Source organism: Pempheris klunzingeri, chromosome 4 (genome assembly GCF_042242105.1).
Source record: "Pempheris klunzingeri isolate RE-2024b chromosome 4, fPemKlu1.hap1, whole genome shotgun sequence".
Taxonomy (NCBI): Eukaryota; Metazoa; Chordata; class Actinopteri; order Acropomatiformes; family Pempheridae; genus Pempheris; species Pempheris klunzingeri.
In genome coordinates this window covers 10,463,520-10,473,783 of record NC_092015.1, presented here as the reverse complement: position 1 = coordinate 10,473,783, position 10,264 = coordinate 10,463,520, and the positions used below count along the sequence as shown (strand labels likewise).

The window sequence follows — 10,264 nt, the reverse complement described above, 5'->3', positions numbered from 1 at the left end:
GCAGTTGTTATAAGAGTGTGTCTTCATCTCTTGTGAAAGATGCCTGGCAAACATGCATGAGCTGCAGAGAGCTATTATCTTATCACTGTCTCTTCTCTCCCTGAACACAGTTTCTTGCTGTGAACTTTTCGGAAGGTTTGACATGCCAAGTTTGTTCAAGCAGGGAGACATAATGATCGGAGGGATTTTCCCAGTTTTCAACAAAGACATAAGTCGCCCTTTTACATTTGAGAGCGAGCCAACTGGAGTGAAGTGTGCACGGTAAGTTTAAATATAACTGACTTTGATATATCTGACTTTTCCACACTTTACACATTCTCTCCTGTTCTTGTCTTAAAAACATATCATCGTATGTACATGTACAGCAGCAGCACTGTTATTTACAACCTATTTAAATCACCAAAACCTTTTTAGATATGACCTGCGAGCTTTTCGATGGACCCAAGTGATGATATTTGCAATTGAAGAAATCAACAAAGATCCTGCTCTCCTGCCAAACATATCTCTTGGCTACAGGATCCTTAATTCTTGTGCATCTCCTACAAACACTTTACGTGCTGCACTAACACTGGCTAGTAGACCAGAGGAGATTGAACTGACTTCCCCTTGTCCTCCAGCCATATCTGCCCTCATAGCAGAGGCAGGATCATCTCAGTCTTTAGCTGTGGCTGGAGCTCTCGGACCATTTCAAGTGCCAATAGTAAGAGATTTAAATGAGTGATCTGTGATATTTGATGCTTTTTTAGTTCAATTTTTGTGCCATTTTTTCAGGTAGAATTCAAAATATATCTAAATGGCAGGTGTAAGTTGTTTGCCCATTTGTGCCCATTACTCAAGCATGTCATCTTATGAAATATTAGAAGTCTGCCGCTGGTGATGAAAAGTGAACTGGGACATCAGGTCCTTTTTTCTAAGGGGAACCAATAAGTCAGCAACCGCTCAGCTAATAAGACATATTTTTATGATACATTTTATAATCAATCCAAAAATGTATTATTTTTGACATTAATGATATGTGAAATCAATATGAACTAAAAACCCTCTATATACCTCCTCATTTTCAAGGGTGGATCAGGAGTTCAGTTATCATTGTATGGGTGATCATCGCATGGACACAATTTAGGAAGTAAATTAGCCATATGCATTATTTTATCAGGATAATCTTGCCAGCAGGAGTTTAAGGAGCACATAAACACACAGACAGCAGTTCTGATGCCACAGTTCTGAAGTCGTTGGCCATAAGTTCACGAGTTAAATGATAAATAAATACAAGTGTATGTTTCTGAATTAGTTTGAAGATAATGTGAATGTTGAAGCATTGCTGTGTTTTTGTCATAAAACACCATTTTATTAGCTGCAGAATGTGTAATCCAAACCAACACACTGAAATAAGGACAAAGCCAGAACAAAGTCATGAAAGGATTAAATTAGATGTCTTATTGCATTAGTGATCTGTGATATTTGATGCTTTTGTGTTGCATGTTTTGAAGCATTTTTCAGACTTCTTTTGATGTTCTTTTTTATAGGTAAGCTACTTTTCAACATGTGCTTGCCTGAGTGACAGAACTAAATATCCCACGTTTTTTCGGACCATTCCCAGTGACTACTTCCAGGCAAAAGCTTTGGCAGCTCTGGTCAAACGTTTTGGTTGGCAGTGGATTGGGGCCATACAGTCAGACAATGACTATAGCAGGAATGGGATCCTGGCTTTTACTGAAGAGGTTAAAAAGCTTGGGGTTTGTATTGCATTTGTAGGGACAGTTCTACGTACGTACACTACGGATCAAATTCTGGATGTTGTGGAAATTATCAAACAGTCAACTGTCAAAGTCATCCTCGCTTTTCTTCCAGAGGGTGACTTTTACCCTTTAATGAAAGAGATTGTTAAACAGAACATTACAGGAATCCAGTGGATCGCCAGTGAGGCCTGGATAACAGCACCTCGACCCTCCACACCTGAAATCTACCAAGCTTTTGGTGGAGCCCTGGGATTTGTGGTGAAGAAGATGGCTATTCCAAATCTAAAACCATTTCTTACAGGCATCAGCCCTTATACTGATCCAAGTGCAGCATTCGTAAAGGATTTCTGGGAGATTATGGTGGGCTGTATACCACGTTTACCTGGGGAATACATAGGCACTGAGGCAACCAATGAAATATGCACAGGCAATGAGACATTACTGAATTCCCAGGATGTGTTCTTCAATGTCACACAGCTCAGAGTGTCCTATAATGTGTATAAAGCAGCTTATGCCATTGCACATGCCTTACATCAGCTGGTATTCTGCCAATCAGTTGGAGAAAAGGCAGTGAGGCCATGTTTGAATATATCAGAAATTCATCCCAAAGAGGTGAGGAAAAGTGCAAGTAAAACCCCCACTATCTGCAGAAAATCTGTATGGAGGTGATCTTGTTAATATGAACACTATTTAATGAATAATTTCTTCCTTTTCTCAGGTCACTGATCACCTACAAAGGGTGAATTTTAGGAATCAGTTTGGTGATGATGTGTTTTTTGATGTCAATGGTGATCCTCCTGCCTCTTATGATATTATTAACTGGCAGCTGATAGATGGGCAGGTGCAACATGTCACACTGGGTCATTTTGCCTCTGCTGCTAATGGTGATTATAAGCTCAGCATCCAGGAGGAAGAAATTGTGTGGAGGACAGGGAAAATGGTAATCGTAGTCTTTTTCATGTAATACGATCATGCGTTTTGTTGGAACTCAATATCCAGTGAATATAGCTGCTCTGTTGTTAAATCATTCAACCCTTTTTTTCTCAGGTTCCGACATCAGTGTGCTCTAATGTTTGTCCAGTAGGAACCAGGAAAGCTCAAATAAAAGGAAAACCCACCTGCTGTTTTGATTGCATCCCATGTGCTGATGGAACTATAGCCAACTCAACAGGTATCAAAAGCATTTATTCCATACCAAAGAAACATACACAATAATCCGATATGATAGCATATATTTAATCATTTAATTGTCTGTGTAGCATCCAGACAAACCTGATTCTTTCTGTTGATGTTCAACAGGTGCAGCTGACTGCACGCCCTGTCAACAAGAATACTGGTCCAATGAGAGAAAAGATGAGTGCATTCCTAAAACAGTTGAGTTCCTGACATATCATGAGCCAATGGAAATAGCTATCACTATTGTATCCCTGCTAGGGGCCCTCCTATCTCTGGCCACAATGATGATGTTCATCTGCTACAGAGACACTCCTGTGATAAAGGCCAGCAACTCTGAGCTGAGCTGCTTTTTGTTGTTATCTCTTTTTTTGTGTTTTCTCTGTCCCCTGACTTTCATCGGCAGACCCACAGTCTGGACATGCATGCTGCGCCACACAGCTTTTGGTGTGACATTTGCACTTTGTATTTCCTGTGTTTTGGGAAAAACTATTGTTGTTGTCACAGCTTTCAAAGCCACATTTCCTGGCAACAGAGTATCGGGAAAATTTGGTCCTGCCCAGCAAAGGATCATAGTTTGCTCCTGCACTTTGATTCAGATAGTGATATGTGTGTTGTGGCTTAAGTTAAACCCTCCTTTCCCAGACAAGGTTTTCAGATACAGCAATCAGAAGATCGTTTTAGAATGTAACACAGGCTCTGAGGCTGCTTTCTACGCAGTGCTGGGATACATAGGGATCCTTGCATTAATATGTTTGGTCCTGGCATTTCTTGCAAGAAAGCTGCCAGATAACTTTAATGAAGCTAAATTTATCACATTCAGCATGCTGATATTCTGTGCTGTCTGGATCACCTTTATCCCAGCATATGTGAGCTCTCCTGGAAAATTCACTGTAGCTGTGGAAATATTTGCAATTTTGTCATCAGCGCTGGGCTTATTGATTAGCATTTTCGCACCAAAATGTTACATAATATTGCTTAAGCCCGAGAAAAATACAAAGAAACATGTCATGGGAAAAACATGATGGGAAAAACTGTGAACCAAAACAATAATCCTAGTGTTAATTATGCTACATGATTGCATCTACAAATATGATATCTAATTAATAAATGTTGTACACATATGAAATTAAAAATATGTATTTTAGATGAAAACGATGGAGTAAAATTATTTATTAATTATCATGCCTTTTTTATTATTTCTCAACACATGATTTTCACTCTGCCTGTAAGTGGTGTGGAGAACTAAGTTGTAACTGTTAATTATGTTTTTTACAGAATTGTGTGATGATAGTATGAGTTGCTCTTTTTTGGGGACCTATTTTAGTGAAATAAATCATTAATGAAATAAAATAATTACTGAAATAAATATTCATATGCATTTAATTTCTAATTTACAAATTAGTTGTTTATATACATATATTTATACCATTTAGTAATATTCAGTAGTACACAGTGTTGTTTCTAAAGCGCATGTGCCGATAAATTAGATAAATAATTTTGCTCCTTCTTTTTAAACATAATTAAAAACTGTTTTACATTTAAATAACAAATATACAACTAAAATACAACTCCATTCATCCCCTTTTCTTTTTCTTTTTTTTAAACAATTTTCTTCCTCTGAGCAGCGTGAGCACTCGAAGGAATCTGGAGAAGGAGAGAAGAGAACTTTTTAGTTTTGAGAAGCCACATTGAGATAGAAGCAGGTCAGTTTTTAATTAGATGACAGAGGAGAACAGGTGATAAAAGATGGAGCACAACACACCAGTCCTAGTGCTAACTTCTCCATTGTTAATATCATAAAATCCATTCATATGCAATTGATGTTAGCAGTAGATTAAATTTGACAATGACATTTTCTTTTTTTACTTTCTGTAGACATTATAGGACACTCTGAGTTAACACCATTTAAATCCTCCAACCCTTTACACGGCAATCTGTCAAAGTAATTGTCGTCGAGTTTTGTTAAGTTTAAAATTTCCAAGGGTAATTTGGCAGTGGCCAAAGCCACACTGGCACGCTGATTTCGGACTACAGGGTAGAAGTGAGTGAAGCTAGCGCACACACCATACTGGACTGACCCCTGGAGGAATAGCTGGATGGCAATACGAGCATAATTAGACTCCAGACTAATGACTACCACCCAGGCCCTGCAGAAATAGCCAGGGCCAGTGTATGGGATGAATAGCATGCAATGTTGAAACCCTGGGATTGAAACGGGAGTAGACAGGAGTGGAATTAAAAAAACAATCCTATGCAGGGCTCTACTCTAATTTAAATTTGCTCTAATTTAAAACTTGATATGTTAAGTAACTCACATCCAATATACACTATGTACATTTCTGGCTTTATATAGCACTTTAATCCCAAGTTTCATTACAACTTGCCCCACATTCACCCATTTGAACATATATTGATAACAGTGAGAGAAATTTGGGGTTCAGTGTGTCTTGCTCAAGGAGCGAGGGATCAAATTGCCAGTAAGTAGTGGACGACCTGCTCACACTGAATGGTCTAATCATCTTTGTCCAGTTGTATCTATTAGTTTTCCTTATACAGTTTGTATCTGCCCACTTTAGTAAATAAGGCGGGACTGCTGATGCCCAATCCAGAGTCACTCTTTCATCAATAAGATGCAAGAATGAGGAGCTAAAATATTACATATTGAACATAGCATTCCTTACTCTCTCTTTATCTTTCGGAGAGGGTGTAACAATATGACTGTACTTGTCTTATTCCCTTTGCTTTGCTCTGTCTGTGTTCTCACTATAATTCATAATCCAAATTCGAGCTTCATCTCGCCATCACCATCTGCAGTCGACATGTGCACACTTAAAAGCAGCTTTCATCCAGACTTTGTGGCTGAGGGTGACTATGTCATTGGGGGAATATTCCCCCTTCACTACAACCAGGAGATGCCAGACCTCAACTGCACCTACAGACCACCACCAGTGAAGTGCAATGGGTGAGTTTAAGAGATGTGATTTGGCTCATAGTGAGAGTACTTGAGATACTGTTTCCTGTTAGATAGGGTCCGATTTTGCACAACAAGCATGTTGTGAAACATGAACAGCGCTTACATGTATATTTACTAGATTTTAGTCAGAAATTTAGTTTTGAGAAAAATGAAGACACATATAAACATGGTAATGCTTTATGTTATTGTTGTGTCATTCAGAATGATTTCTTGAAAAGAACAATGCAATTTGGTAATTATTTTTTATTATTATCTTATTTCTAAAAATGATTATTTGTCCTACATAACACAAGTAAATAACTGCTAATACTATTTTGTACCAGTTGAATAATCTGTCTGTTCTATGTCATCTATTTATTTTTGATTATTTGAAAATGACAGACTTGTAAAATACAGCATATACACTAACATATTAGGAAAGATGAAAAAATATGACCAAAGCAAAAAGAAATCATTCCGTAACTTCATCACAAGATAGGTGCAAAGATACAATTCAGACTAACCTCATATCAAAACACTATCTCTGCCTTGGATTTTACCTTTTCACCATACATGCTGTGTTCAATGTGTGTGTGCATGTGTGTATCTGCTGGGCTACAGCTTTGATCCCAGGGCTTTCCGCTGGGCTCAGACTATGAGGCTAGCAGTGGAGGAAATAAACCAGAGTACAGAGCTGTTGCCCAATTTCACCCTCGGGTACAAAATCTTTGATTCATGTGCATATCCACTGACTGGCCAGAGGGCCGCTTTGGCTGTGTTGAACGGGCTGAGAGAGGACGACTCTCCCATGTGCAGCGGTGCCTCTCCACTCCTCGCTGTGATTGGAGAATCCGGCTCTGCTCAGTCTATCGTAGTGTCAAGAATCCTGAAGCCTTTCAGAATCCCGATGGTAATGATGACCCTTTTTCTCCATAATCCCCCGAAAAACATGAATTTATTGCCCTATAAATCTGATTTACTGTACTCTTTATATTCCTTGTTTTACACAGATCAGCTACTTTTCTTCATGTGCATGTCTCAAAGACAGAAGAAAATTCCCTAACTTCTTCAGAGTAATCCCTAATGATGACTATCAGGTATGACTATCAACTATTAAAATTACATCGGCAACTTGTCTGTTTTGCAACCAAATGAGTTTCCACTCTCTCCTGTTAAAACCAGGTGAAAGCCATCGCTCAGCTGCTGATTCGCTTTAACTGGACTTGGGTAGGGCTGGTGCGAGGAGACCATGAATATGGGCGTTTCGCTGTAGAAGGTTTACGGAGAGAATTACAGGGTACCAAAGTATGTGTAGCATACCAAGAAATGATCCCTCTGCTTTACAATCGCCAAAGGGCACTGGAGATTATGCAGGTACTGAAGATACAAAGACATGCTGAATTCTGTTTTGTAGCATTAGAGAGTTTTGTTTGTCCTGAAGACTCTTTTATAGTTGGTGCTGATTATTCATCAGTTCCATGAAAACCCCTATGTGTGGGATTTTTGTTGCTTTATCATAAAAATAAGACAATCATGGTTAAAATTGTTGCAGTCTATGTGTTGTTTTCAGCCCATTTATCTAAGTGTTCCCACGTTGGATCCATGCAGGGGAGGGGAAGGATATTCAAGTATTTGTGTGAACTGCTGTCTGTCACAGTGTCACAGTATTTGATATTGTTGCTAGATGTCACCAGATTTGTAAATAAGTACTATGTATGTATAGCGACTGTAAAAAACATAGGTATCACATATACCTAAGGTTTGTCCTCAGTGTTTTAACTTGCTCTCTTTTTGTTGTTTGTTAAAATCTTTCCTCCCTCTGCCTCTCTCTAAAGGTGATGCGTAGTTCTTCAGCAAAAGTGGTGGTGGTATTTTCAGCTGAGGGGGAGATGACACCTTTCTTGAGGGACTATATGATGCAGAACATTACTGGAATTCAATGGGTGGCTAGTGAGGCCTGGGTCACAGCATCTGTTTTTACTGGGAGTGAGTATTACCCCTACATGGGGGGCACCATTGGGTTTGGCATCAGAAAAGGTCACATCTCCCGACTCAGTGACTACTTGCAGACAGTAAATCCTCAGATGTATCCTAATAATCTTCTGGTCAATGAGCTGTGGGAGGCTCTGTATGGTTGCAATCCCTCTCTGTCCTCTGGCTCCCAGTTGCCTCCCTGCTCAGGACAGGAGTCCCTGTTGGACCAGCATTCAGCCTACATGAACACATCCAGCCCCAGAGTGGCCTATAATGTATATAAGGCTGTATATGCGATTGCTCATTCCCTCCACAACCTTCTTCTCTGTAAACGGAGAAGTGGACCTTTCCAAAACAACTCGTGTGCTCAAAGCAACAACATACACCCCTGGCAGGTAAACCTAATGCTCTTACTGTTTCAGTATTATATTGGAAGTATTTTTATTATCTTATTAGTATTTGAGTAATTCTCTATACTCTATATCTTTTGGTTTTCAAGCTCCAACACTACCTCCAGGAAGTGACATTTCACATTGCCGGGGAGGAAGTGAATTTTGACCTGCAGGGTGACTCCATACCTTATTATGATATCATCAATTGGCAGAGAGGAACAGGCGGGAACACTGAGTTTGTCAACGTGGGAATGTTTGATGGAACCAAACCTGCAGGAGAAGAGCTTGTGATCCAGGAGGACATGATAATGTGGGCAGGGCATCACAGTGAGGCAAGCTGCTCACACTGTGTTTTTACCTTCATCAGATGTCAGCTGTTGAAGTTCTGTAGGTTAAAGTGGAGGTAAGTAAGGTGGGCAGGATAAGCTGGATCTGATATGAGTTTAATTTATATAGTACACAGCAGAGATTCTGAACCGGAAATACACTATGACATGGTTGGTGAATTAATGCTTCCTGTTTTCTTTTGTATTCTTTATGGTGGAATTCTTAATCAAAGCACTAGTATTGTTTTATCTAAACGCTGATTGCACTGCAGAGCTGAAAGCCATTATCTGCTCCCCAGGTGCCTGTGTCTGTATGCAGTCCCAGCTGTCTTCCAGGGTCCCGGAAGGCTGTCCGTCCTGGGGAGCCTGTTTGTTGCTTTGACTGTGTACCATGTGACAGCGGCAAAATTAGCAATCAAACAAGTGAGCTGAAAACCGAACAATAAAATTTGCAACAATTCATATATGATGTATTCTACCACAATCTACCACAAACAATGATATTTGAATACTGAATATTTGAATCCTCTTTTTTGACCCTCTCTCCTTTAGACTCAATAGAGTGCACACTTTGTCCTGAGGATTTCTGGTCAAACAAAGACAGAGCAGCCTGTATCCCCAAGAAGGTGGAGTTCTTGGCCTATGATTCCTTGGGTATAGTCCTGACAGTGATCTCTGTGGTGGGTGCCTGCCTCACCATAACTGTGTTTGCAGTCATTTTCTATAACAGAAACACAGCCATCGTTCGTGTAAATAACTCTGAACTCAGCTTCTTCATCCTGTTCGCGCTGACTCTGTGTTTCCTGTGTTCCCTGGTGTTCATTGGGGAACCAACGTCTTGGTCTTGCATGCTGCGCCACACTGCCTTTAGCATCACATTTTCACTTTGCATATCCTGCATTCTGGGGAAAACTCTGGTGGTGTTGGCTGCTTTCACTGCCACCAGGCCAGGGGACAACATCATGAAGTGGCTGGGGCCCAAGCAGCAGAAGGTTATTATCTTTAGTTCTACTATGGTTCAGGTGGCCATCTGTGCCGCCTGGCTTATTGAGGCTCCCCCTTTTCCATCCCGAAATACACAATATGAGCGCTCAAAGATCATACTGGAGTGTAGTGTGGGCTCCAGCCTTGCATTCTGGTGCGTCCTGGGATATATTGGTCTACAGGCCTGTATGTGCTTTGTTTTGGCTTTTCTGGCCCGTAAGCTGCCAGGAAAATTCAACGAGGCCAAGTTCATCACTTTCACCATGCTGATCTTCTGTGCAGTGTGGCTAGCATTCATCCCTGCTTACATCAGCTCCCCTGGAAACTATGCAGATGCAGTGGAGTCCTTTGCCATCCTGGCCTCCAGCTTTGGCTTGTTGTTCTGTCTGTTTGCTCCAAAGTGTTACATTATTTTAGTGAAGCCAGAAAAGAATACAAAACAGCACCTGATGGGAAAAGAAAGAAGTTAGCATGTAACAAGTTAACCCTTTAAAAACATTTAAGATTTCTTTTCAATGTTATTTAAATCACAAATAATGATTTGTTTTGTGTATGTATTGACTGGGTGGGGACAGTTGAATGCAACTTTGCATTGAAACTGAAGTACAGTGAACAAGAACATAAATAAGTGTAATTATGAGAATCACGTCAATATATCTTTTCAAGAAATACATTTCTTGAAAAGAACACTTTATCCATTCTCTCCTGTTCTTGTCCTGT

General features: G+C 40.0%; 2 protein-coding genes across 2 annotated transcripts; both read left to right on the top strand.

Moving 5' to 3' along the window:
* Positions 1-421: 421 nt before the first annotated feature.
* LOC139199837 (extracellular calcium-sensing receptor-like) lies at positions 422-3,937 on the top strand. Its single transcript, XM_070829013.1, has 5 exons — positions 422-700; positions 1,527-2,351; positions 2,458-2,679; positions 2,787-2,910; positions 3,039-3,937. The coding sequence occupies exons 1-5, from the start codon at positions 449-451 to the stop codon at positions 3,935-3,937; spliced, it is 2,322 nt and encodes a 773-aa protein (XP_070685114.1). The 5' UTR covers positions 422-448.
* Positions 3,938-6,472: 2,535 nt separating this feature from the next.
* Positions 6,473-10,014, top strand: LOC139199835 (extracellular calcium-sensing receptor-like). The gene is made up of 7 exons (XM_070829011.1): positions 6,473-6,778; positions 6,879-6,965; positions 7,051-7,242; positions 7,704-8,237; positions 8,342-8,566; positions 8,860-8,962; positions 9,113-10,014. The coding sequence occupies exons 1-7, from the start codon at positions 6,524-6,526 to the stop codon at positions 10,012-10,014; spliced, it is 2,298 nt and encodes a 765-aa protein (XP_070685112.1). The 5' UTR covers positions 6,473-6,523.
* Positions 10,015-10,264: the final 250 nt, after the last annotated feature.

What these genes read in the sequence shown, in the direction of transcription:
- LOC139199835 (XM_070829011.1), top strand. Translation starts at nt 6,524, where the DNA reads ATGAGGCTAGCAGTGGAGGAAATAAACCAGAGTACAGAGCTGTTGCCC. An exon ending in TCCCTAATGATGACTATCAG is followed by an intron (nt 6,966 to 7,050) that starts GTATGACTATCA and finishes TGTTAAAACCAG; the next exon opens with GTGAAAGCCATCGCTCAGCT. An exon ending in CTGTGTACCATGTGACAGCG is followed by an intron (nt 8,963 to 9,112) that starts GCAAAATTAGCA and finishes TCTCTCCTTTAG; the next exon opens with ACTCAATAGAGTGCACACTT.
- LOC139199837 (XM_070829013.1), top strand. Translation starts at nt 449, where the DNA reads ATGATATTTGCAATTGAAGAAATCAACAAAGATCCTGCTCTCCTGCCA. An exon ending in GACCATTTCAAGTGCCAATA is followed by an intron (nt 701 to 1,526) that starts GTAAGAGATTTA and finishes TCTTTTTTATAG; the next exon opens with GTAAGCTACTTTTCAACATG. An exon ending in AACTATAGCCAACTCAACAG is followed by an intron (nt 2,911 to 3,038) that starts GTATCAAAAGCA and finishes GATGTTCAACAG; the next exon opens with GTGCAGCTGACTGCACGCCC.